General features: G+C 44.9%; 1 protein-coding gene across 1 annotated transcript in view; it reads right to left on the reverse strand.

Moving 5' to 3' along the window:
• Window positions 1-27862, reverse strand: part of KCNH5 (potassium voltage-gated channel subfamily H member 5) — a 184397-nt gene that overhangs the window by 146076 nt on the left and 10459 nt on the right. Inside the window, exons 2-4 of the mRNA XM_081859222.1 lie at window positions 19526-19649; window positions 15607-15713; window positions 10208-10336 (exon numbers count right to left, since the gene is read on the reverse strand). Coding sequence (XP_081715348.1) covers window positions 10208-10336; window positions 15607-15713; window positions 19526-19649 — 360 coding nt within the window. The remainder of the gene's footprint in view (window positions 1-10207; window positions 10337-15606; window positions 15714-19525; window positions 19650-27862) is intronic.

Below are 27862 nucleotides of genomic sequence, written 5' to 3' on the forward strand. Positions count from 1 at the left end.
CTTCTTCTGCACACGTTCCAGCTTGTAAATATCCTTCTTAAATTGTGGTTGAAGATAGCTATCATATCTACCTCCCAGAAGTAAAGTATATCCCTCAGGGTTAGAAGCCGTGGATGGGCTTGTTCCCCATGAGTTTGTCTAATCCTCTTTTAAAGCCATCTAAGCTGGTGGCCATCACCGCTGCTTGTGGGAGCAAACTCCATCCCTCACATCACACTTCAGCAACTGCTAAGCCCTAAGGCTCTTCTCTGGCAATGGTGGAGCACCACTGATGCGGTTAACCTCTTCAAGCAGAAAAGGAACATTTCCTCAACATTCATTTAGCGTTTTGGCTGCTCAGAACACATTAATCAGGGCCTTCTGTATGGAGATGCCTGGGACATGGCCTTGACTTGGTACCACTCTGAGACTTCTGAAGCAACTGCTTCAGGACTGGAGCCCTGTACTGTTCATTCGCCCCCTCCAAATCAATGAGCCTTCTGAAAACGACTTCTTGTGCAGTGGCTTGGCAGGACACAGGGCGAAAGACTGTGCTTCCAGCCTTCTTCTTCATTTAAGCTAATGAAAGTAAAATGCTCTCACTTGCCAAAAATCAATAGAGCAGTTTTGTAATTGTGTCGTCCTGACTCCCAGTCCAAAACATAAAGTATGCCTCTCCATTGGTTTCTCGTCTGATTATACTGATTGTGGAGTGTTCCAGGGCCAGGAAGCCTGAGGAGACCTGATCCAGAACAATGAAAATCAATCTGGACATCTGTTATTGTCTTTGAGAGCTGAAGGGTCATTCAGCCACCAGCTACCTCCAAAAAACAACAACCACCTTCTTTGCCACCATTATAAGATTGCTGAAGGAAGTCCATTCATTATATCACATAATATTAATGTTTCTTTAAAATTGTTAGCTCTAGATTTGTTCCTGGGTCCATTTCGAGGTGCTGGTTCTGTTCTTTAAAGCTCTAAATCAGGGTTCAGAAGCTCAGGACCAGGGGCTGACTGAGGCCCACCAGACCTCTGTCTTTGGCCATTGGGAACCTGCCCAGCCCCAACCCTCACTGGCCGGCTGCTCACTCTTCTTGAATGTTCTTGCTTGGCTAGAAAGTGTCCATTAACTCTGGTCTGAGTCTGCTTGAATCTGCTATATTATTTTGGAAAGTCTTATCTGTTCTCTATTGGTTTCAGATGCCCCTCAAGAGATGATCACCCAGTTTGGCATGATGGTTCCTGAGGTGGAGGAGGTGGTTTTTTGCCTACTGGGTGCCATTTTGAACACAGATGGTGAACCAAATCATTCCAAACTGCACCAATGTGGATGCCTCTGAAGATATCATTACCTGGAGATCTGATCGTGGACCTTGAACGTGACATGTCACATAGCTCTGGTAAAGAAGGGCAGGATGCAAATGAACAAACAAATAAACAAAGCAGCTGACTGTGCACTGACATGTGTGTGTGTGTGTGTTTCCCCCTTTTGACATCAAACACTCTTTCTGGCTCATAAATCAAACTAAATGTTTTCTAGTGATGCTCAGCTTTAAGAAGACCAGATGCTGGGGGAAGGTGCTCTGTGCATTGGATAAGCAGAATTGCCATCAAAATGTTGGGGCATGTGCAGAGTGCCCATTCAACATGCCAGAGGAATGTGCCAAATGGAACGGATAAACCACAGACAGTTCTAGGTAGTGTCAATTCATTTACTTACAGTATAAACCAGTTCCATGGCATATAGGTTGGCCTATGTTGGAGGTGTCCTTCCCTTGCTCTGAAGGGGCATAGCTGGAAGGGGTGTTTGCCTGAGAGGGAGGTTGCAGGGTTAACATATCTGATCTGAGCTAAGCGTGCTCAAAAAATGGCATCCAGTGGGATTTACTGAGCTCTAAAAGCAGGAATGAAAATGGGGAAAGTCCTTTCCATGATCCAGAAAAGGAGGATTCTGACACTGGGCTGGTGCTGCAGGAGCATCTCCACCTCCATCGTTCAGCCCAGACACTAAGATCTGGCACCGAGGGCCTTCTGGTGGTTCCCTCGCTGCGAGAAGCCAAGTTACAGGGAACCAGGCAGAGGGCCTTCTCGGTAGTGGCGCCCTCATTGTGGAACGCCCTCCCATCAGATGTCAAGGAAATAAACAACTACCTGACGTTTAGAAGACATCTGAAGGCAGCCTCAGTCAGCCCCTGCTCCTGAGCTTCTGAGTCCTGATTTAGAGCTTTTTTAGGGAAGTTTTTAATGTTTGATGTTTTATCGTGTTTTTAATATTCTGTTGAGAGCCACCCCGAGTGGCTGTGGAAACCCAGACAGATGGGTGGGGTATAAATAATAGATGATGATGGTGATGATGATGTCCCAAGGATGGAGAGTCTTTATAGTTGAGAGAGTGGGGATTTTTTTGCAGGGGGGTAGTTCAGCACACACTTTGTGTGCAAGTATCAGGTTTCATCCCTGGTATCACCAGTCTAAAAGTCTGGCATCATGACTTTTCCTGTGGACCCTGAGAACCGCTGCCAGTCCAGCTAAACCACGAGTAGCAAAGATGGAACCTGCCAGGTGTCTTATAGTAGACCATTGGCCCATCTACCTGTGGCTCTCAAGGGCTGTCTTCCCCAGCGTGGTGGCCTAAAGTCCCATCATCCCTGACCACGGGCCTTGCTGGCTGGGGCTGATTGGAGTTGGACTCTAACAGTTAGGGAACTCCACATTGCCTACCCCTGGGCTGGAGATTGCTAGGCTAGACGGACAAGAAATAGTCTGATCCAGAACAGGGCACCTTCTTATATTGCTCTTTCCTGGACCACTGCCAAGCATGTCATCACCAGGGAAGTGTTTCTGTTTTGTTCTTTGCCAAAAGCAGACTGGTGCGAATTACAGCACTGTCCTCAAGGCTGTCTCGGGAACTGGGTTCCATCTGGCTTCGTTATTATTAGCAGGTTTCCTCTGCCGAAAAAGGCCACCGTGACTAGCTCTTTCCTTAATAAAACATTAGCGTAGCTCTATTGGGTTGCAATTAACCTCTTTGTCATGGATTGCCTCATCTCTGAAAGCGAAGGAAATAATGAAGGCATTTAAATCAATGTGTCAGAGTGGCATTCGAGATCTTAATCGGTAACAAAAATGCTTAGGTAAACAACAATGATCAGGGTAGAAGGACTGCGGGAGAGTAATGATGGCAATTCTCAGGCTGACCGTTGCCCACACAAGTAGAAGTGACACCATGAGACAATGGGAGGGTCATTGGGCTCGTCTTGCAGTCCACCATACCTATGCACACAGCTGCACGCAATACTGGAAGAAACATGTATACATGATGCACCGCAAAGAGAACAGCCCAAGGAATGCACTTCCTTGGGAGCAAACTCCCAGTCACTACATGCAAGCAGTGTTAAGAATAATTGTTTAATTGTACATTGAAATGGAAAAGAACTGCCTGTACACCCTTGCGCAAATTAATTGAAACAAACAATGTAGTTTATTGTACAAAACTCACATATACATGTACAAAACCCATGTATATGTACATTAATAACAGATATGACATGGACTGCAAGAAGATCCAACCTCTCCATTCTTAAGGAACTCAGCGCTGAGTGCTCACTGGAAGGACAGATCCTGAAGCTGAGGCTCCAATACTATGGCCACCTCATGAGAAGAGAAGACTCCCTGGAAAAGACCCTGATGTGGGGAAAGATGGAGGGCACAAGGAGAAGGGGACGACAGAGGATGAGATGGTTGGACAGTGTTCTCGAAGCTACCAGCATGAGTTTGACCAAACTGCGGGAAGCAGTGGAAGACAGGAGAGCCTGGCATGCTCTGGTCCATGGGGTCACGAAGAGTTGGACATGACTAAACGACTAAACAACACATTTTTCAGCAGCATTTGAACATAGTTTGGCATAGAGTCTACTAATTTCGAACAGTCACTGTTGGTTTTCGGATCCCTGTACCACACTTGAATCAGCGCCTGAATGAGCTTCTCCATAGTCATACAGTCTACAGCACGGAGACGACTTTTGCATATAGCCCACAAATTCTCAATGGGATTTATGTCCGGGGAATTCTCTGGCCAATCAAGTACCTGTATTTGCTGCTCTGTCCTGATTTTCTTCACCACTTTCGGTGTATGACAGGGGGCTAGGTCCTGCTGCAATATCCCAGTACCGTCAGGATACCTCTTTTCCAAATCTGGAATAACTCTCTTTCGTAGAACCACAGTATATTGTGGCAAACGCATCATTCCTTCTATGGGCTGCAGGCTTCCCACACCATAATGATCAACTGACTTTTTGTGTTTGTTTTGAGTACAGGATTACGAATAAGATAGAAAATATGCTTTGTTTCAATTAATTTGCACAAGGGTGTATGTGTACTGCTAAATGCATAGCATGGAAACTTCTACTGAAGCTAAACAAAAGAGTTGCAGAGAGCCTGACAGTTGATAATTAACTTAGAATGTATCTCTGCTGCTCTGCCACGAGGTGTTTAACTTAGATCACATGGGGTATTCCATTGCAAATCTCCATGTGTGTGTGAGAGAGTTAGTCTTTTGTTCTCAAGCCACCAAACAGGATGCTGTGCTAATGACTTTCTCCAGGATCACAGCCTCAGGCTGGAATGCAGGCTGTGTGTAGAGAGGCAGAGTTTTGTTTTCAGCTCTGGATGAAGTAATTTCATATTTCTAAGATGCTGCACCTGTGCACATGATATTCTGCAACTATTTGGATGTCTGTTTTGGAGCAAGTTCTGTTAGTAAAGCTTTTGAAACTTGTTTTGGGACTGGACAATTTTTATTCCAAGTCAGTTTTTATTAATCCTATTGCTTTCAAATGCACAATATCATTAAATGCAATAGGTAGTGGGTGGAGCCAGAGGCAAATGTAGGCAAAGCCACGCTAAAAATTTGGCACACACACCCCTCACCTCTCACACTCAGGTCTACAGCATTGTTTTGGCACCCCCTGCAGCAATACTCCCCGTGCAACCACACCGGATGCACTGCAGAACTACACAATGCACCAAGGAACTACACAACTTTTAGAAGACATCTGAAGATGTTTGAAGTTTTATTATGTTTTTATATTTAATAATAATAAGAATAATAATAATAAGAAGAAGAAGAATAATACAGTCGTGTCTTGGAAGTCAAATGGAATCTGTTCCCGAAGTCCAATTGACTTCCAAAACATTTGGAAACCAAACGTGACTTTTGATTGGCTGCAGGAAGCTCTTGTAGCCAATCAGAAGCCACGGAAACTGCACCAGACATTCAGCTTCTGAAAATCGTTCGAAAACTGGAGCATTCACTTCCAGGTTTCAATCATTCAGGAGCCGATTTGTTTGGGAGCCGAGGCATTTGAGATGCATGGTACAACCTGTATTATTATTATTATCATTATTATTATTATAATTATTATTATTTCTGTAGCTGACTTAAAAATCTGTGCTGAAAAGAGATCTGTGGGCACTGCACATGAAAAACCCTCTGCAGAGCAGTTGTCAAGATAGCGCTTTGAAAGGGGCAAAAGAGGGTCACCTGACATCATTGTGGCATCAGGTGATTGACAAGCGGGAATCGCTTCCCACCGCCCACAAAGGTTATTGGAGGAGATAACAATCTGGCCCCCAAGCCAGGTCCAGTCTCCCACCCCTCCTTTAATGTCAAAGAAGCCAGTTGCAAGATGCCAGCGGCTGATGGCATCCTCATCCCAGACAAGCAAAAGGAAAGACTTGTTTAAGCTGACGCCTTGCCTTGAGCCAAACTCTACTCAAGGAAGAAGATGAGAGTTTTCAAATGATGTAGGACCTGTCAGCCAGCAGAGTGTAAAACGTACTTAGTGCTCTACTGGGGCCCCATCATCTATGTAGGAAGAGAGACAGGGAACATTTGCAGCCTCGCTTTACAGGCACTGAAATTCTATAGGATGCCAGCTCATTAAAAACACAAAACAGGCATTTCAGAACCCTCTCCCCGTTCAATTTTTTAGATGTGTCATGATTCTGCTGCTAAATGTTTTAAAGATTAGCTTTAATAATAAATGCAAATTGTTGCCTTGTTTTGCATGCAAAGAAGCTCTGCCTTTGAAAAGAGAGTACTGTGTTGTGCTGAATCGAAGAATGTGGGGAAATTCTAATGGAAATGGGAAAGGGTTATAAATTGCCATTGTTTGCTTATTTGTCCCGTATCCGGAACAGAAATCAATCCAGGGAACAACCATCAGTACTGTATACGCCGGTGCTGCTGTTTCCAGTTCACAAACGATACATAAATGACAGCACTTAAATTGTGTTTTCCTTTCCACTGAAACGACTGACCTCTGCAATGAAACGAATGGCATGGGGATAGTTACACCAAATTCACAACTTACATAAATCATGGAAATAATTATGCATGTTAAATAAAATTGTGCGAACAGTGAAGGAGGGCAAGGAAGTATTTAGCGAAACCTAGGCTTCAGTGGAATGGAAACAGAACTGGCTGTTGGAGACGTTGGAATGGAAATGGCTTATTTCTTACATGCCTAGCTGCATCAGGGCATTGATCCAGGATCCAAAATACTAATAGCAAGTTCTTGTGCTGCATGTGGATCCTTACAGTGCCAGAATGGCACCATCCCCACACAGTAACAGGGATGGGGAATTCTAATCCTCCGGGTGCTATTAGAATATGACCTGTGCTTTTCTTCTGGAAAGAAAGAAAAAAGCACCAGTACTGAGTACCCTTGAATACTCCCAGGAGAAAGCACTGAGTATAACTTCCATCGGGATGCAGGTGGCGCTGTGGGTTAAACCACAGAGCCTAGGGCTTGCCGATCAGAAGGTCGGCAGTTCGAACCCCCACAACGGGGTGAGCTCCCGTTGCTTGGTCCCTGCTCCTGCCAACCTAGCAGTTCGAAAGCACATAAAGTGTCAAGTAGATAAATAGGTACCACTCCGGCGGGAAGGTAAAAGGGTGTTTCCGTGTGCTGCTCTGGTTCAGAAACTTTTGGGGTGTCCTGGTTTTTACTTTTTGGAATATGGCAACCCTGAATTCCAAGAAATGTCAGGAAAAACTTTCTGACAGTAAGAGCTGCTCAACAGTGGAACAGAATGTTTTGGAAGGCGATGGATTCTCCCCCACTGGAGGTTTTTAAACACTGGTTGGCAGGCCATCTGTCAGGGATTATTCAGTTGAGATTCTTGCATTGCAGGGGGGTGGACTAGATGGCCCTTGGGGGTCCCTGTCAACCCTACAATTCTATGCTTCCATGAATACAGCATGAGAGAAACTGAAACTGATAGATATGCCCATTGCTACCTGGGAGTAAGGAGCATTGAACTCAGCGGGACTGACATGCATAAGCCTGCAATGCATTTTTTTAAAAAACAAATGATGAATCAATTAAACATGGCAGCTCTACTTATTAAGAGCATTTATTAAGATAGCAGCTCTGATCCCTCCCATAAAACTGAAAGCATCATTGAAAGGGTGCTGTATGTAAGGATATGAGCTATCCCACTGCTATTTCTTCCAACACTAAAAAATAAAAACAAAAATCTGCTTTGTTACCGCTCTGAAAAGACGTCACGATAGAAAACTGGTTGTATAAGGGGATTTTGCTATAGCAATAACTGGCAGCTATTGATCCCAAACTCTTCAAATTGCCTTAATAAAGATAGTATCTTGAAATAACTCTGGTTCTGCTGTCTTCTTCCCCCAGACATTTTTATTTATTTATTTTTTAAGGAATAGATGCACGGTATTGTTCTATAGCCCAGAATTCTGTGCCAAGTTCTTTTATGAACCAACAGCATAAAGACACAATATTGGCCTTGTCAAAGTGCTATTGATTATGTGAGCAGTTTCAACGTTTTTTTCCATATTTACCAGACTTATCCATATATAGCAGAGGTAGGGAACCCTTTTCAGAAAAGGCAACTAAAACTAAAGGGCACCACAATTTAAGAAGGATGTTGACAAGTTGGAACATGTGCAGAGGAGAGCAACCAAGATGATCAAGGGTCTGGAAACCAAGCCTGATGAGGAGTGGTTGAAGGAGCTGGGTATGTTTAGCCTGGGAAAGAGGAGACTGAGAGGAGATATGGTAGCTATTTTCTGATGTCTTAAGGGCTGTCCCATGGAGGAGGGAGCATGCTTGGTTTCTCCGGCTCTGGAGGTTAGGACTCAAACCAATGGCTTCAGGTTGCGAGAAAGGAGATTCCGACTAAGCATTCGGAAAAACTTTCTGACAGCAAGAGCTGTTCAGCAGTGGAACAGACTCCCATGAGAAGTGGTGGCCTCTCCATCATTGGAGGTTTTTATGCAGAGGTTGGATGGCCATCTGTCATGGATGCTTTAGCTGAGATTCCTGCATTGCAGGGGGTTGGACTAGATGACCCTTGGGTCCCTTCCAACTCTACAATTCTTTAATTCTATGACATTGGTGCAGGGAGTCTGCTGAATGATAGCATCCATATTTTAGTTCTGTTTATTTTACTTTCACCGAGACTTACCCTTTCCATGAATAATGAATGCTCCTTCATATTTATATACTCTTCCACTATTGTGAGATGGTGACATTCTCCTTATGTATTATATACAAATCTCACAGACCCAGGGTGTGTGGGAGGGGAGAATCATTGCATCTTTTTCTACATGAAATATGGCTTACCAGCTAAGAATTGTATTCCTTTTCAGTGATGTTTCACTCTAGTGCCTTCCTATCTTCCCCCTTCCCTCCGATTCTTACATTTCCCAGTACCATTGTAATTTATGTATCTTTGTGGTTCATAATTCCAAAATAAACTCAGCTGGAAAGCCTCTGTGTGTGTGGCAATGAGACAAAAGATGAATTATGCATACGCCAGAGTGCAACATCTGACAAAATAAAGCTGCCTGTCTCAGCTACAAGTTTAACATGGGCCAGTTCATCTAACAAAAGCTGTCACATGCAGGACCAGAGCATAAGTCCACCTTGTCCATTAGCATCTCCAAAACAGGGGAAGAAAATATTTCTTCAATCCTGGAATAGAACTGCAGCCTGAGTTTCCTGATTCCCTAAATCCTCTTGACAACGTTTAACCTTTTGAAATCTGTCTTGGAAACAGACTGGACAAGGAGGAGAAAGCAACGCATCCGTTTTCTCTTCGCAAGCTGAAGAAATTCTAGTTACATTTCTAATAGCACTTTAGGAACAGAGAGATAGAAAACATTACTAAGAATGTCAGGGAATTCTAATGGAAATGGAAAGGGAAGTGGAAATCGCTACATTTCACATGCTCATCCTGTGGTCAGGAACGGAAAACAACCAGGCAAATACGACCGACATTAATTAACGTTGCTGTTTTTAAGTTCGCAATGTTAAATTGAAGTTACATTCTGCAACTTAGATTAAATAAAGGACAGTGGTGTAAAAATTGGGGTTTGGCTTTTGCTGGCCAACTCCCCATGGGACTCTGAGTCCCCTAAGTCCATGATCGGTCAGAGAAGAATGGAGGGAGGCAGGATCCAGTGGAAAGCAAGGCAGATATTTATTTTTCTTTTGCAACAAAGTTCCCTCACCTCCATTCGCCTCCCAAGGAGGGAGAGACCCTGAACAAAAGTGCAGGAACCTTTAAAGACTTTTGACGTTGCCCAACCCCCTTAGCCAAGGACCAACCCAGGGTTTATACGTTTAGATATGTGTGCATTTGTGAATATTTATTCTATATTTGAGACCTTAAAATTCTTATAACAACAGCAAGATGAATAACACTTTTTTTTGCTGGAAACTGAACTGCAGCAGAAAAGAAACAGGACTGAACGGGACAAATACTAGTCAGAACAGAAATCTCTGCTTTCCTATTTCTCTACCCATTACACAGTGCCAGATTTACATATAAGCTAAACAAGCAATAGCTTAGGGCCCCACTCTCTTGGGGGCCCCCAAAAAAATTAAAGCGAGAAAAAACTGAATGTACGTTTCCAAAATATAAGATAAATACAGTGGGCACACCTTTCATGGAAGCAGTTAGGGGTTCCCTTGCAGACAACCCCACCCAATACATGGCCATTGGGGGTGGGGCTAGTGCTTTGATGTGCTTTCCTGGGTGTGGCAAGAAGCACAGCCCCGTTCCGGCTCGAACTCATGTGTCCCTTACACACAAGTAATGCAAGAACTGGGCTAGAGTCAATGCACTCTCCTCTCCCCACCCACCCCAATCTCTTTGACCCTTTTGCAAACACATTCCTTCCAAAAATTACCTTTGGTGGATTCATCTTCGATGGGTTGCTTGAATAAAGTGATATCTTTAAAAGTGCAAAGGAATAAAACCACTTTGTCATGCTCGTTTCTTATCGGTGCAATTTGCATGTAAAACCAAACAGGTGTTCCTGTAATTAAAAAAAAACAAAATAAGAGGATATAAAATAAACACACTCACAGCATGGAGCACAATCATAACATAGAGGCAGGCTCACATTCATGATTACCGCTTATCCTAGGTGACACTTAAACTAATCAAAGTCTCATTGAACAGAGTGGGAGAATTAAACACTGAAATGCAAACCTAACATTGCTTAACCATATAACAGACTCATTTTGTGTGGGGATTCAAGGAGCGTCCATGGCCCAATATCATTTTATTTTTGTTTATTAAGGGATATCTGAAATTCCTGCATTGCAGGGGGTTAGACTAGATGACCCTTGATGTAACTTCCAACTCTGCAACTCTAGGATTCAGGGTCAGGGGGAAAGGGTGGGTTTTACACAGCAACGTCAGCTAGCATGGTGATAGTGTTAAAAGGTAAAGGGACCCTTGACCATTAGCTCCAGTCACGGACGACTCTGGGGGAGGAGAGAGAGGTGGGAAAATATTGTTAAAAAGGTGTAGTCATATGTATATCAGTGTATTCAAATCTGAATTGTCAAATTGTGTTATTACTGTTATTATGGTTTTTGTTGTATGTGTCTTTTGCGGCTGTTGTTTGTATTGAAAAAAATTATTAAATATTATTTTTTTTAAAAAAAGACTCTGGGGTTGCAGCGCTCAACTCACTTTATTGGCCGAGGGAGCCGGCGTACAGCTTCTGGGTCATGTGGCCAGCATGACTAAGCCGCTTCTGGCGAACCAGAGGTGTTAGTGGGTGCCTAAGTATCTTGACTTCAGAGACCAGAAGAACAATATATAGTACATTGTAGTGTTTAGCTTTATCTTATGTCTTAAAACAATAAACACTTTGTTATTTTGAACTTTGTGGGAGAGGAGTTTCCCCCTTAATCGGAAAATCTGGAAGAAGCTGTTCTGCTGGGAGGAGGAAATCCCTGACGACTTCGTTGGGCTTGCTAAAATGTATAGAACTGAATCTGATAAGTGCTGGAGATGCAAAGAGGTAGAGGGAACGTTCTTTCATATGTGGTGGACTTGGAAAAGGGTAAAAGAGTATTGGGAAATGATCCATAATGAATTGGGGTGGGTGTTTAAAAGTACTTTCCCCAAAAAAAACCCCAGAGTCCTTTCTGTTGGGAATAATTCAGATTGAAATTCCCCAGTGCCGAAAAAAGGTATTTTATTTATTTATGCTACTACCGCAGCCCGTGTTTCGTTAGCCCGAAAATAGAAAACGAGCGAGGTCCCAACCAAACAAGAATGGCAACTTAAACTGATGGAATATGCGCAGCTTGCAGACTTAACATAAAGAATAAGAGAAGAAGAACATACATTTAGAGAAGATTGGGCAACATTTATGGAATATAGGGGAAATAATTGTGTACAGCTGAAAACGCTGGCAGCGTTAAGATAAATTCAACAGTGTAAATAAGTTTTGATGGATGCAATAATGGAATACTGAATGGTATAGTTTTTGTAAAATATGCAGGGATTTATGATATGTAAAACAAACCATGGGAAGGGAAGAAGGGAAGTCATTGATATCTTAAGGATGTAAAACGAGTATTTTAAATTGTAAAACAGGAAATTTTATAACAATTTACATACAAAAAAAATAATATAAAAAAATTCCTTCCAGTAGCACCTTAAAGACCAACTGAGTTAGTTCTAGGTATGAGCTTTCGTGTGCATGCACACTTCTTCAGGTATCTGAAGAAGTGTGCATGCACACGAAAGCTCATACCTAGAACTAACTCAGTTGGTCTTTAAGGTGCTACTGGAAGGAATTTTTTTATATTATTTTGTTTTGACCATGGCAGACCAACACGGCTACCTATCTGTAACTACATACAAAAAAGAGAGACTTGTTTGGGCTCCATATAATCTGCTGATGCGTCACACAAGCAAAGGTGTGGTCAGCTACCAACTGACTTCTATGAGTCACCGACAGGAAGGGGTGGAGCAAAGCCAGTGAGGGCGTGGCCTGGAAGGCAGGGGCGTGGCCTGGGAAGGGTGTCCCCAGGGCCAGACAGGGAGGTTAGAGGGCCGCATTTGCCTGTTCCTATCAGATCTTGGCCTTTCGTGTTCAGAAACTGCAGAGCCACCCTGTTCCTTTCGAGAAATCCAGCCTGCAGGAAGACCCAGTGGCGCATCTCTGTTTGTTTTTTAAGGTCAGGATCTTGCTATGCAACCAGCTGGAAAGAAAAGAATGACAGGGCTTGAGACTGTGCCCAGCGCAGCTGATCCGGACAAGCTGTTCCCTGGGGGGATTTGGCCTAAAATGTACAGGAGCACTCAGGTGGGCAGCACAGACAAAAGGGCAGGCAAGCAGAAACACAAAGCAGAAGAGGTCACTGCAGGAGCCAGAGCATAGCTGTCAACCGTCCCTTATTTGGCAGGAAACTCCCTTATCCCAGTGTCCCGCTGCTGTCTGAGATTGATGATGTCCCTTAAATTTCCCGGGTTTCAAAGGAATCAGCTCCTCTCCCTCCCTCCCTGCCGGACAGGGAGGAGGGAGGCTCCAACTGTATTGCTTGGCTGCGTTGCCCAATAAGGAGTCAAAGAATGACTGGGGGGTGGAGCTTGCATGCCTTGTGCCAATCAAATTGGCCGCATTGCCTGGGGACTCGCCTTTGCTCAGCGCTTCCCAGCGGAGAGGTGACGGTGGTTTTCCTTACTGCATCCCCTTTGCTGGGTTGCTGCGCTATGGGAACCACCGCTTGAGGCTTCGTTTGGCTGCTGGTTAGCCAAAATCCCTTATTTTGGCTGCTGATCCCTTATTTTCGAGGTTGCTGGTCCCTTATTTACAAATCTGTAAGTTGACAGCTATGGGCCAGAGAAAGGCGCCTAAAGGATTTGTCCGGGAGCCTGGAGTGACAATCTAAATGGTAAAGGGCAGAGGGACACAGCTGCCATACTCTCCAACATTTCTCTGATGAAAATAGGGATGTCCTATTCCATTATTATTATTATTATTATTATTATTATTATTATTATTATCCCAGCCATCTGATTGGGTTGCCCTAGCCACTCTGGGCTGCTTCCAACATATATAAAAACATAATAAAACATTAAACATTTTTTAAAAAACAGGGCTGCAAGGTACTGAAATTCCCAGGGAGCGGAAAAGGCTATTTATGTATTGACCACGGCTGCGCGAATGGTATTGGCCCCGAGATGGAAGGAAGATAAAGTCATGACTAAGCATGACTAAGCCGCTTCTGGCGAACCAGAGCAGCACACGAAAACACCGTTTACCTTCCCACCGGAGTGGTACCTATTTATCTACTTGGACTTTGATGTGCTTTTGAAATGCTAGGTTGGCAGGAGCAGGGACCGAACAACAGGAGCTCACCCCATCGCAGGGATTCGAACCGCCGACCTTCTGATCGGCAAGTCCTAGGCTCTGTGGTTTAACCCACAGCACCACCCACGTTCCAAATGTAATAAGTAAATAATAATAAATACATGGTGTTTTTTCCTGCAAGCAAATAGCACAGAAATGAGAACTAAACTTTCACTATGTTCCACTATAGTTTGAGAAACTGCTTTCACATTCTGCAGATGCTCAGCTATAATGCGGAACTTAAAAGTTAGGGGAAAGACATAAAAATGGAGCGAAGCGCCATGTGAATGCAGTCTAAGAGTTTTTCTCCCTCTTTCATAAGAACACAAGAAGAGTCAGTAAAGGAAATTCCCTCTGGCTCAATTTGGAAATGGGTCAGCGTTTGAGCATTCCTTTACCTCCGTGTGAGTGCAAATCAATGTCCAGGTTTTGGACTAAAAACAGATTTAAGTCAAAAAAGACTCCTTTGCCCAGGTGCAGAATCCCCTTTTCCATTCTGAGCAAGAGAAAACATAGTTCAGAGGAGCAGTGCCCTTTTTGCAGTTCCTCCAAGCAGTATGAGTGAAACAAATTCACATTCCGTGCCAGGTAAATAGCAGGTTTCAGTGACACCGCTAATTTCTAACATCCCATAGTCCTCATATACCATATAAGTCCCCCTTTGCCAACTGAGTGCTCTGCAGACATTTTTTAAGCACTGGAACCCCAAACACCTAAAAGCTGGTATGTGATTTCAAAGGCAACAAGCTGTTAATGTAACCATGCGGCAAGGCAGTGTGGTGCAATGGTTAGAGTGTCAGACTAGGACCTAGTTACAAGTAGGTAGCCGTGTTGGTCTGCTGTAGCTGAAACAAAATTAAAAAATTCCTTCCAGTAGCACCTTAGAGACCAACAAAGTTTGTTATTGGTATGAGCTTTCGTGTGCATGCACACTTCTTCAGATATACTGAAGCAGAAGTCACCAGACCCTTATATATAGTGAGAGGGTGGGGAGGGGTATTATTCAGAAGGGTGGTGGGAATGGGTGATTGGCTGAAAGGTGTGGTAAACCTGTTGATGACTGTTAACGATTGCAATAGGTCTTACAGGAAAAAGCAAGGGGTGAGATGGCTAAAAATAGCTTTATCATGTATAATGAGATAAGAATCCAACGTCTCTATTCAGACCAGGTCTCTCCATGGTTTTAAGTTTAGTAATAAGTTGTAATTCAGCAACTTCTCCTTCCAGTCTATTTCTGAAATTCTTTTGTAATAAGACAGCTACTTTGAGATCTTGTATAGATGTCCTGGGAGATTGAAGTGTTCTCCTACTGGTTTCTCTGTCTTGTGATTCCTGGTGTCAGATTTATGTCCATTTATACTTTGTGGCGCTGTAGATTAAACCACAGAGCCTAGGAATGCCGATCAGAAGGTCAGCGGTTCGAATCCCCGCGATGGGGTGAGTTCCCGTTGCTCGGTCCCTGCTCCTGCCAATCTAGCAGTTCAAAAGCACGTCAAAGTGCAAGTAGATAAATAGGTACCGCTCTGGCGGGAAGGTAAACGGTGTTTCCATGCACTGCTCTGGTTCGCCAGAAGCAGCTTAGTCATGCTGGCCACATGACCCGGAAGCTGTATGCCGGCTCCCTCGGCCAATAAAGCGAGATGAGCGCCGTAACCCCAAAATCGGTCATGACTGGACCTAATGATCAGAGGTCCCTTTACCTTTACCTTTATCCTTTGACTAGGACCTACGAGACTGGGATTGGAAATCCCCACCCAGTCATGGATCTTGGGCCAGTCGCTGCCTCTCAGCCTAACCTACCTCACAGAGTTATTGTGGGCATTAAATGAGGAGGGGGAGAACCATTCATGTCACTTTGAACTCCTTGGAGAAAAAGGTGGGATACATTAAAAAAAACCACAAATAAATGATTTCACATTTATACGTACTGTTTTTCTTGTACAAGAGGATTTCAAAGCAGTTCGATTCATAGTTGTCAAACGTCTGTCTGACTTTGTCAATGGTTTTCTTGTCTGTGAGTTCACCATACATAAAACTGGAGAAAGGAAAGGTGGAGAGAGAGAGAGAGAGAGAGAGAGAGAGAGAGAGAGAGAGAGAGAGAATACACATTTTCATGGGCTTCACAAACAAACAAGCATAACAACACCCTTACAGGCGTATTTACGGTCCAGACTGCAGTGTAATTGCAACCTATGTATGCTTAACTATGATTTACACCTTGTTTCGCTCAACGTTTACAGCTGCAAAATTGTTATGAAGCCCTCTAAAGCAAATAATTGTGGCGGGGTCTGTTGCCGGGGGGAAAGGATTTATATTGCTGCCTTATAGCGTTCAATTTAAGTGACGCTCTGGGTACACTTTCCAGAGTGTGATGCTTTCAAAAAAAAAGAGAGAGGGAAAGCTGACAATATATAAAAGATTTATTTTCTGAAATATGCACACAGGTTTCAACTTGGGAAAATGGAGAGTGTCTTGCTGAGCACCAGGAAAGCTGAAACCCAAATGCCACATTTTAGGGGAAAATGCTCGAGAATGATTTCTGACTCGCTCTTGACTTTCATTATCGTGCGATGGCTCTCATTCGACTGCTCCCATGGGTTTTTTTAAGGACAGGTTTGGGGAACCTTTGGTCCTGCAGATGTTGATGAACTACAACTCCCATCAGCCCCTCCCCCCCCACACACACACTGGACTGACAGCAAGGGGGGATAAATTCTGCAGGGTGCTGTTCAGCGATTGCAGATCCTGCAGGGTGCTCTCTGCAAAGACCTTCTCTGCAAAGGGAGCAGTTTGCAAAGCAAAAGTGGCACGCACTCTCTCGGCCAGGAGTGGAGAGGAAAGAGACACAACATCTCCCTCCCCCACCACCCTAGGAAATTAAAATAATAATAATTAAACATTTGCCCCACCCGCAAACTAATAGGGAATCAGATCTAAGGTGAGGCAGGTGGACTCTGAGCTGGATCAAGGTTGCTGACATCCATCTGTCTCGAGAGACTCTGATACGATATGATAATCTTTATTGTCATTGTCCCATACAGAACAATGAAATTGAAAAAAATCTACATCAGACATTCAAAAACCAACAAGCCTGCTATCCCAGCTATCCCAGCCTGGTTAACCCCCTAAAAACTCTGATACCCCATAATTAAATACAATATATTCGCACAGAGACTACCTTACACTGTGTTTAAAACCAAAATCGCATTTGGATAGAAACTGTTTCTCAGATGGCTAGTCCTAGTTTTCATAACCCTGTACCTTCTTCCAGAAGGCAGAAGCTGAAAGAGATCATTTCCGGGGTGTGCACTATCCTGCGCTATCTCTGCAGCTTTCTTATGACACCTGGAAGCATAGATTTGATCCAAGGTGGGAAGAGTGCACCCAATTATTCTCTCCACAGTCTTTACAACCCTGGGCAGCATTGTTTTCCCCCTGACCTTACGGAGACTGGTAACTCGCAACTGCTGACTTCGACACTTTTGTTGCATTAATAACACAACCCTGAACAGTGTGTAAAGAGGTCCTGGGACTGCCCAGATGACAAGACCCTCCTTTCCCGGCCTGCAACTCTGTATTGGGGTGATGGGAGAGATGAGATGGACTGTGCACAACCACATTTTTCCGCCCTCGGAATGCCCCGGATTGACAGCAAGATTTCGAGACCACACAGATCAAATATTTAATAGAGAGTGGAATATTTACAGAGAGTACTTAAAAGAACATTGTGATAATCAAAAGTCTTTGTGGCAAGCCTGGACTGATTTCTGCATGAAAATAAGAGAACTTTGCAAAATTAACACAACCAAATAACCTAGGAGAGATAAAGTTCAGTGTGCAGTCATAATGTAAATTAGGAATCACAATCTGGGGATTGGAAGTCATGTTGGAATTCATGACATGTGAGTTCAATCTTTTCTTTTTGTAACAGATAGGTAGCCGTGTTGGTCTGCCATAGTCAAAACAAAACAAATTCCTTCCAGTAGCACCTTAAAGACCAACTAAGTCAGTTCTTGGTATGAGCTTTCGTGTGCATGCACACTTCTTCAGATACACAGATCTTCTTCAGATTTCTTTTTGTAGTAATGAATGCTGATCTTGGATTGCCTTTTGTTGATGGTTGTGTATTGTATTGTATTGTATTGTATTGTATTGTATTGTATTGTATTGTATTTGTTTTGTTTTGTTTTGTTTGTTTTTAAAACCAATAAAGCAGTAAAAACAACAACAGAATGCACTGGAAGAACATCACATCTGGAGCATTCTGGGAGAGATAGTAAAGTAAAGGGACCCCTGACCATTAAGTCCAGTCGCGGACGACTCTGGAGTTGCAGCACTCATCTCGCTTTATTGGCCAAGGGAGCTTCCGGGTCACGTGGCCAGCATGACTAAGCCGCTTCTGGCAAACCAGAGCAGCGCACAGAAACGCCGTTTACCTTTGTGCCGGAGTGGTAACTATTTATCTACTTGCACTTTGACGTGCTTTCAAACTGCTAGGTTGGCAGGAGCTGGGACCGAGCAACCGGAGCTCCCCCCATCGTGGGGATTTGAACCGCCAACCTTCTGATCGGCAAGTCCTAGACTCTGTGGTTTAACCCACAGCGCCACCCACATCCCTGGGAGAGAAAGTAGCACCTGGCAAAATCCACTCTCCACCAGGGGTGGATAACCCCACCCAACTCGAAATGGGATGAATGTGGAACTGATAGAGACAAATGAGAACACTGAAAAGTGGGGAGGGCCAGTTTATTTCCATTAAGAGTCAGTTCCATGTGACTCAATTCATAAGTCTATCCTACCCCATTTATACATTAATATGTGTGCTTTTTATATAAATGTTTGTATTTAAACATCGCAAAATAGTTAGCCACAAAATATACCGTATTTTTCTGTGTATAAAACTAGGTTTTTTAACCAAAAAATTAGTTTTAAAATTGGGGCTCGTCTTATACACGGGTAGTTCTGAGGCGATGTTTTCTTCATTTGGAGTCCCCAAAAATAGAGGGCATCTTATACATGGAGGGTCTTATACAATATACTTTGTATTTATACAAAAATACAGTAATTTAAAGACATATTTACATCTGTGCTTGACTTCTATTTGCAATTTGTTTTTATGTTCAAGATAATATTTTAGTAGTTTTCTGTTAATTGATTATTTAAATGTAGATCTCAATTGCATTTTTTGTCTTTGATTTTAATTGTTAATGTTTTCTTTTCATATTTTCTAATGTTCTGCTAGGTTGTAGACAATCAAGCTTTTATTTTTTTAAAAAAAGAAGAAGTAGTGAAGTGGTATAGAAATTATGATAATGATTATGATAGTTAATTAAATTGATGATGATGATGATATTTTTTCTTAATGTACAAATTTCTAAACTTTTTTATCCTAAGATGTGTATTTTTAATTCATTTTGGTATTTTTTTTTTTAAGATGACTCGGCATTGCAAAATTCAGAGAAGTGCAACAAAAAAAAAACTGAAGAGTCGTTATATTCCTCTCTCTGTTGTGGGCTGGGAGATATGAATTAGGCTGGTGTGGTTAAAAAAAATGTGGTCTGAACAGCCTTTTCCTCCATTTTTACTGAAAAACAGCCTAGCCATTGCCACCCATTTTCCCCCTTTGGCGAATTTGTTTCGGAATGAATGGAAATTGAATGAGGCTCACAGGGGTTCCTTTTCCATTTGTTGCAAAATGAATGCACACCTAATGGGGTGGCGAAGAGGCGGAGGTGGCAGCTTTGGGGCATCAGCCTTTTATGACACAACAAACAGGAAGCTCAAAAGCACAGCAGGATTCGGCCCCCAACACCCCCGACCCAAGAAAATCAATCCAAGGCGACTTACCTGCAGGTACTACTTTTCTGCATGACGTCGGCTCGGTGGTAACCAGAGAGTTTACAAAATCCGTCATTACTATAAACTACAGGCCAGTCCACGATTTGTGCATTGCCCAGTAAGAAACTTGATTCTAAAATGAAAGAAAGAAAGGGGGGGAGAAGAATAAGTACTGTACTCCCCCAAACTCTCCAAGCTACTGTTGTTAGTACTCAACATGTAGAATCGTCAAAACATAGCAAGGTAAGGACGATTGATCAATCAATTCAATTCAATTTACCGTATTTTTTGCTCTACTAGACTCACTTTTTCCCTGCTGAAAAGTAAGGGGAAATGTGTGTGCGTCTTATGGAGCGAATGCAGGCTGCGCAGCTATCCCAGAAGCCAGAACAGCAAGAGGGATTGCTGCTTTCACTGCGCAGTGATCCCTCTTGCTGTTCTGGCTTCTGAGATTCAGAATATTTTCTTTCTTGTTTTCCTCCTCCAAAAACTAGGTGTGTCTTATGGTCTGGTGCGTCTTATAGAGGGAAAAATATGGTACATCCCACCCTTCTTCCTGAAGGAGCCCAGGGCAGGCTCATCAATAAGAAAACATTTTTTTAAAAAAAAATTAAAGCATTCTAGAAACAGTGATCTTAGGGTTTCCAGGGTCTTTCAGGCATCAAACATCTGGGAAAGGAGGAATATTTTTATATTTCTCCTCAAGTTGCTCCAGAAGAACGTCGTGGCCGATGGTCTCAAAAGCCAGCGAGAACCGACAAGCCCACACTCCCCCAACGCTCTGTTTTAACTAGAATTATTTTGAGAGCTTGTTTGATTGTTTTGTAGGCTGCCTCAGGACATAGACACCTGGGGGAGCAGCTTGAAAGTGGAATGGATGAATAAAACAAAACAAAAGTAAGATAACCGTGTATGTTCAGGAGCGAGGGGAAATCCAGATACGGGGGGGTCTGTGGCTAGAAAGTGGCAGTTCTTTTGGCTAATTCATCGGGCCTGCTTTAGCTTTTCGAAAGATGCATCAGGATGAAAAATGAGTCCATGCAAAATTAGGCAGTGAGCTTCTCTAGGCACACTAATTTTATATTCCATCAGTGATCTGTCTTCCCTCTAGTGCCATGGCTGTTTCCCCCAGGTGTGCATATTTTGGCTCCAACACAACCATCCAAAGATTTTCCCTGGTTGCTGGAACAACTTGATGATTTGGGGGCGGACTCTCTCCTTTCAGTGAGGCATCACACAGGCTTGTTCTGAAGCAGCTTCACTAGGCTTCACACCTGCCAGGTGTTTAGGACTACAATTCCCATCATCCCTCTTCATTGGCTATGCTGCCTGGCACTGATGGGAGTTGTAGCCCAAAGCACAGGAGTCTTTCCCAGCCAAACCTGGAGACAGTGGCGGAAAAACCCTCTCCGGTACCCCGGACGGGGCAGCCTGTACGGGGTGCGCATGTGTGGCATCCCGTGCATGCACACTCCGTACGGAATGCTGCACATGCGCACTCTGTACGGGATGCCGCTTGTGATTGGCACCCTGTATGGACTGCGCATGTGCAGCGACCATACGGGATGCCGCACATGCGCAGTCCATACTGGATGCCGCACATGCACACTCTGTACGGGATGCCACACATGCACAGTCCATACGGGATACCACACATGCACACTCCATACAGACTGCGCATGTGCGGCATCCCGTACGGAGTGCGCATGCATGACAGCCCATACAGTCACTGTGTGAGAGGCAGCCCGTATGGAGTGCTCACGCACAGCAGCCTGTACAGTCGCCCGTATCGATGCCATGCAGGGAGTGCCCATATGGACTGCTCACACCCTCGGCCACTCTACAGCTGGGGGAAGGCAGGGGCCATCTTGTCTCACACACACCCCAGAGTGGCACCTGGGGCGGACCACCCCTCTGCCCCCCACTTCGTATGCCCCTGCCTGGAAATGCCTGGCATTAAATCTGCTTTGCCACCAAAGCATGGCAGCCCCCCTTGGCACATCTGTCAATTGTGAGGGCAGCTCCATTTGCTGCTGGAGGGCAGAAGAGGCCACCCAGCCAGCAGACTTCACCTGCCACACACTATATGCTCAGATACTTTCAAAGAAAGTTAAGTTCCTCTTTAAAGAGAAACTTCATCCTGCTTCTCCCAAATGGCAGGTGTTGTCATCCTTTTTCTGGGCTATACTGCTTCAAACTGAGTGTATATATCCTGCACAGAGAAAAGTAGTTCATCAGGGGAAAAGCCAGACCAGAGCACATCTCCTTTGACAGCTAGTTCTCTATGTACAGTCACAAGAGAGAAAATCAGAGGGAACAACGGAATGAAAAGGTCAGGTTCTTCCTTTTGAACATGACTAAGGCTCTCTCAATTTCCTCACAAAGCTTGTCTTTCATCAGTGACTAAGCGGAAAGCCGTAGTCAAGCCAATCTCTATTGTGAGCAGACTAGTATTACTATGACGGTGATGGTGATGATTAAAAGTATCACCCACCCTAAGGTCCCATAACATTGAAAGGCAATACCAAAAACAGTTCAGATGGAAATATAGCAAGGAAAATTTCTTTGCTAGCTTGTGAAAGTCTCTTGTGCATTCAGGAACCTCTGTCTGCCTCAACCATGGCCAGAGAAGCAGCGCTTAGCTGGCTCAAGATTGTGGACTTTGGCTCTGACGCAGTTCCTTCCCCACACACCCTCCAGAGAAGAAATCAAGGCCTGCTTCTTCAACCGACATTTCTGTGCATCCTCCAGGCTGTCAAAATATTGCCAGCAACTGAGAACTGGAAATGGACTGAAATTCCTGCCTGTCAAAATAACTTTTCCTGAGATCCTCTTGGAAGCTCTCAGTTTGAAAATAAAACAGAAACAGCACAACCACATCTGTGCCATATATTAAATCTGCCCGTTCAAGTGGAAACACTGCTTTTTTGGGGGGTTAGGTTTCAGTATGTTTTATGGAATAACCGCATGCCCAACATTGAACTCCGGCTAGCCATGAAGTAGAGAGAAGGTCAATGAGTTGTTCAAGTGTACAATTGCCTCCACTCTACGATTCACTGGCAATATTGCCCAGTGATGCTACTTCACAAGTGTTCTCTAAATCCTGCCGGCCGCTGGAGGCAATGTCAGACAGGGTGACCCCTGGTGCCTGGCACTGGCGTTGCAGGCTATCGTTTTGTAAGCAGGAATTTTGTCACGACATCCCTGAGCTCAGGAGACAGCCTGTTTTTACAATTGTAAAACAAGATTCTAAGTGGGTCGAGTGGATCTGCAAGCCTGCAAGTATGGATTGCAGAGAGAGTGGCAGAGAGGGCACTTAAAGGGTGTTTAGAGGGTGCTCCACACTTTACTGGTTTTCCCAGTAGTGATGTATGGAAGTGAGAGCTGGACCATAAAGAAGGCTGATCGCCGAAGAATTGATGCTTTTGAATTATGGTGCTGGAGGAGACTCTTGAGAGTCCCATGGACTGCAAGAAGATCAAACTTATCCATTCTGAAGGAAATCAGCCCTGAGTGCTCACTGGAAAGACAGATCCTAAAGCTGAGGCTCCAATACTTTGGCCACCTCATGAGAAGAGGAGACTCCCTGGAAAAGTCCCTGATGTTGGGAAAGATGGAGGGCACAAAGAGAAGGGGACGACAGGGGATGAGATGGTTGGATAGTGTTCGCGAAGCTACCAGCATGAGTTTGACTAAACTGCGGGAGGCAGTGGAAGACAGAAGTGCTTGACGTGCTCTGGTCCATGGGGTCACGAAGAGTCGGACACGACAAAACTACTAAACAACCACAATTTAGGCGATTTAACCCCTGTGTACGCGGGTGGTGCTGTGGTATAAACCACAGAGCCTAGGACTTGCCGATCAGAAGGTCGGCGGTTCGAATCCCCGCGACGGAGTGAGCTCCCGTTGCTTGGTCCCTTCTCCTGCCAACCTAGCAGTTCAAAAGGACATCAAAGTGCAAATAGATAAATAGGTAGCACTCTGGCGGGAAGGTAAACGACGTTTCCATGCACTGCTGTGGTTCGCCAGAAGCAGCTTAGTCATGCTGGCCACATGACCCGGAAGCTATACGCCAGCTCCCTCGGCCAGTAAAGCAAGATGAGCGCCGCAACCCCAGAGTTGTCCATAACTGGACCTAAGGGTCAGGGGTCCCTTTACCTTAACCTAGGAAGTGGGGTGACGCCTATACTTTTCTTCCTAAGAATGAACAGCACCTACTCACCCAAATGAAGGCAAGGAGATGAGTATGGCAAGAGCTGCATCTGCTCACCTGGCCATAAAAAGCCAAGCCTGCTCCTATCTGCATATCTCCGCCTCTTCATTTGCATAGTCCCACCCTGGTCATACTTGAGTGTGATGGAATCTTAGGGACTGACTTTGAGGTTACTTCCAAGTTTGGTGGGAAGGCGGGCATTGGGGTCAATGCCCCCCACCCCGGCTTACCAGGTAGTGATAATGAGCCTTCTGGGACATGGAATTTAAGTTCCCATTGCTCCAAAGTGTGATTGCTGTTCTTATTTACACCCCACTTTTCCTCCTGGTAGTGCCTCGAGGCGCCTTACAGATAAAAATAAGAATAGCTAAAGACAAAAGGGGGGAATCATTAAAAAAAACCAATGAAAAGAATAACAGGATTGAAAACTCTATAGCAGGCATGTCCAACAGGTAGATCGCAATCTACTGGTAGATCACTGGGTGCTCCTGGTAGATCCTGGTAGATCTCTGGCCCCTCAGTGATCTCCTTCCCCCCCAAAAAAACTTCAGCTCAACAACTTCGGCTTGGCTTCCTAAAAAAATTTGGCTTCCCACAAAAAAAGCTCAACGTTTGGTCCATCCAATGACAATGTTTTATACTGTTTGTAGATCACAGTCTATTGGGAGTTGGACGTCCCTGCTCTATAGAAAATCCATTTACAGGTACAGTATACAGGTAATTGCTGTAGAAGAAGAAGAAAAAAAGTTTGGATTTGATATCCCGCCTTTCACTTACTTTAAGGAGTCTCAAAGCGGCTAACATTCTCCTTTCCCTTCCTCCCCCACAAGAAACACTCTGTGAGGTGAGTGAGGCTGAGAGACTTCAGAGAAGTGTGACTAGATCAAGGTCACCCAGCAGCTGCATGTGGAGGAGTGGAGACGCGAACCCGGTTCCCCAGATTAGGAGTCTACCACTCTTAACCACTACACCACACTGTAAGAACAGCATGGCACCATCCCTTTCATTAAAAGCAGTCAGTTCCCAAAAGTACTGGCGGAAAGACAGCAAGGAGGGAGCCAGTCCAGCTTCTCCAGGGTGGGAGTTCCAAAGTCTGGGAACAGCCACCGACAAGGTCCTCTCCCGTGTCCCCACCAAGCCTGCCTGCGAGGGTGGCAGGACCGAGAGAAGGGCCTCCCCTGAAAATCTGAGAACCCAGGCAAGTTTGTATGAGGGTAAAGGGTCTTCCAGGTAGCTTGGACCTTAGGCATGTAGGTCAGTGGCATTGTGGGAAATATAAGAAGAACCTTGTTGGTAGAGTCAAAGGCCCATCTAGTCCAGCCTTGTGTTTGTATGAGGGTAAAGGGTCTTCCAGGTAGCTTGGACCTTAGGCATGTAGACACACGAAGGTCCTAGCCTCAGCTATTTTTTATTTTTTCAAAGAGGGGTTTCAGGCAAGCATTAGTTGTGGGCCCATCTAGGGTGTCTGGGTGCTGGCAACTGTCCAAGGGTTCTTTGTGCTAGCTCCAGGTCTGTTCTTTCTGAAAAGAGAGTGCCTGCTTATCTCAGGCTCAAGCAAATGTCATCTGTTGTTCTTGATGGTCATTACTGATCTGAGGAACTACAGTATGGTAGAGATGAAGAGCAGGGTTGGAGGGAATTGTTTCTACAGTGGTACCTCGGGTTACAGATGCTTCAGGTTACAGACGCTTCAGGTTACAGACTCGGCTAACCCAGAAATAGTACCTTGGGTTAAGAACTTTGCTTCAGGATGAGAACAGAAATTGTGCGGCAGCGGCACAGCGGCAGCGGGAGGCCCCATTAGCTAAAGTGGTACCTCAGGTTAAGAACAGTTTCAGGTTAAGAACAGAACTCCAGAACGAATTAAGTTCTTAACCCGAGGTACCACTGTATTACCAATAGGGTTGCCCCATTTATAAGGAAGCTAGATATTAGTGGGGTTCCCCCTCAGCTCCCCCTTTGCTTTAATTTTTGGTCTAATCGGCAAAAAGAGAGAGAGAGTTTTGATGGCAAATGAAGACAGGTACATAATCCAAAAAGTTGTTTCACTTGCAAAGACAGTGGAGGAATCATGACAGCGTTCCATGCCTAGTCATGCTGCAAATTGTCTTAAGGCTGTTTAATTGCATAATTATTCATTCGTCTGTCTTACTGTATACATGTTTTGAAACTTCTTTCTCATTTATCTTCTTGCTTTGTATTCCTGGTTTTTGTAATTCTTTGCATTGTTATGATCGAAACAATCATCTCTGAACTGAATAAAATTTGCAGTTGTGGTCAAGATACGACGTGAGATCCAAAACACAAAAGAGGATCATGATCATGAAAGAGGACTAGATAAAAGGCCCAGAAAGATTTTAAAAGAGTGAGTTGTGGAGTATCGTAGAGATTAAGGCTGAAATCCTGAGCCCAAGATCAGGGCAGTCTTGGAGGAAACTGATTTTCTAGATCCATTTTAATTGGAGTTTAGGCCTGGTTTTGGCACAGAAATGGCTTTGGTCACCCTGTATGTTGACCTCTGTCGGGAGAGAGACAGGGGAAATGTGTCCCTGTTAATTCTCCTTGACCTCTCTGTGGCTTTCGATACCATCAACCATGATATCCATTCTGGAGTTAGGAGTGGGTGGCACCGCTTTGCGGTGGTTCCAGCCCTACTTAGATGGCTCATTCCAGAGGGTGATGCCTGGGGAGTAAACCGATGGCAGCTTACTGATTCCCGCCTTAACCCCAGAATAAGACAGCCAATGGCAGCTAAAGACCCTGAGAGAAGCTCAGCCAGTGGTAGCTAGACTTCCAGTAAAGCTCAGCCAAGCAAGTTTAGAGACCCTGAGAGCTCAGTCCGTGGCACCTTCAAAATGCTCAGAGGACCTCAGCCAATGGCATCTTACAGTGAGAGCCTACGTCTACTCAGAAGTCCTGTTGAATTCAACAGGGCATACTCTCAGGCAAGCAAGGTGAGGATTGCAGCCTTGGAAGAGACCATTCTCCCTGCCAGTGGTTGGTGAGCCAGGTGTCAGGCAAGGTGATAGCAGTATCTCCAGGGCTTCTGGTTCAGTGAAATGCGGGCAGAGGTGTAGGAAGGGGGTGCGGTGGGGTGCACCCCAGGTGTCATCACTGAGGGGGTGACATTCAGCATGCTGCCTGCCCCGCAACTCCCAAGCCTACCCCGAGCCGTCAGGGGAAGTTGAGGGAGCTGCGCCACTTTGCCCGTGGCTGTGATGGCCTGGGATTCAGACTTGGAGGCTGAACCTGAGGAATCCCAGCCTGCACAGGAGTCCCTGCCTCCAGGGCCGGCTGAGCCGGGGCTGAGGCTTGAGCCTGAAGGGTCCTCACTTGTGCTGGATCCTCAGGTGCAGGCACCAGCTGAGTCTGCTCTGGCTCCAGTGGTGATGGAGGACCCATTGCCTGCAGGTGCTCCACTCCCAGCCCCGTCAGAGGAAGCTGAGGTTGCCTCTGGGTCCGGTAACCCTCCAGCCTCTCCTGAGCTGCAGAGGCTCAGGGCAGAGAGGCGGAGGGAACTAAGTTCCCGCAGGAGGAGTGCTCACCTCCAGGCCAGGAGAGGCGAGTCACCTGTGGACCGGGGCCGCCCTATGCCTTGGGGCAGATAAAAGCCAGCCAGCCCCAGTCCCAGGTTGCGGGAGCAAAATTATTGGTAGCCTGTTCCTGCCTGCACCCTGTCCTGCTTTTCTGCTGGAGACTCCCTGCCTTGGACCCAGCTTCAGCTTTGACGGACTGCCTCCATACCTCACCCTCGACCTTGAACTGGACTCGGACCTCGCCTCACGGTTAACCCACAGGACCAGCACAGTGGCCTTCACCCCTTCCCCCTTCGTTTTGGCAGCTCAGGGGAGGCTTGGGAGTCACGGGCAGGTGGTGCGCCATTGCCCTGCAGTCCTGGGCTGCTGGAGGAAGCAGTAATATCCAAGGCAACACGATGACCAAATACAATGATACGATATCAATATACACTCTTTATATAATCATTAAGAGTGCATATTTTGTGACTTTCAGAGATTCATAAGTTTTCTGTTTATGTGATTTCATATATTTCATATTATATAAAGAGTGTACAGTATATTGATATTGTATCATTGTATGTGGTCATCATGTTGCCTTGGATATTACTGACTATT

This window comes from Podarcis erhardii (genome assembly GCF_964252035.2).
Source record: "Podarcis erhardii genome assembly, chromosome: 1".
NCBI lineage: Eukaryota > Metazoa > Chordata > Lepidosauria > Squamata > Lacertidae > Podarcis > Podarcis erhardii.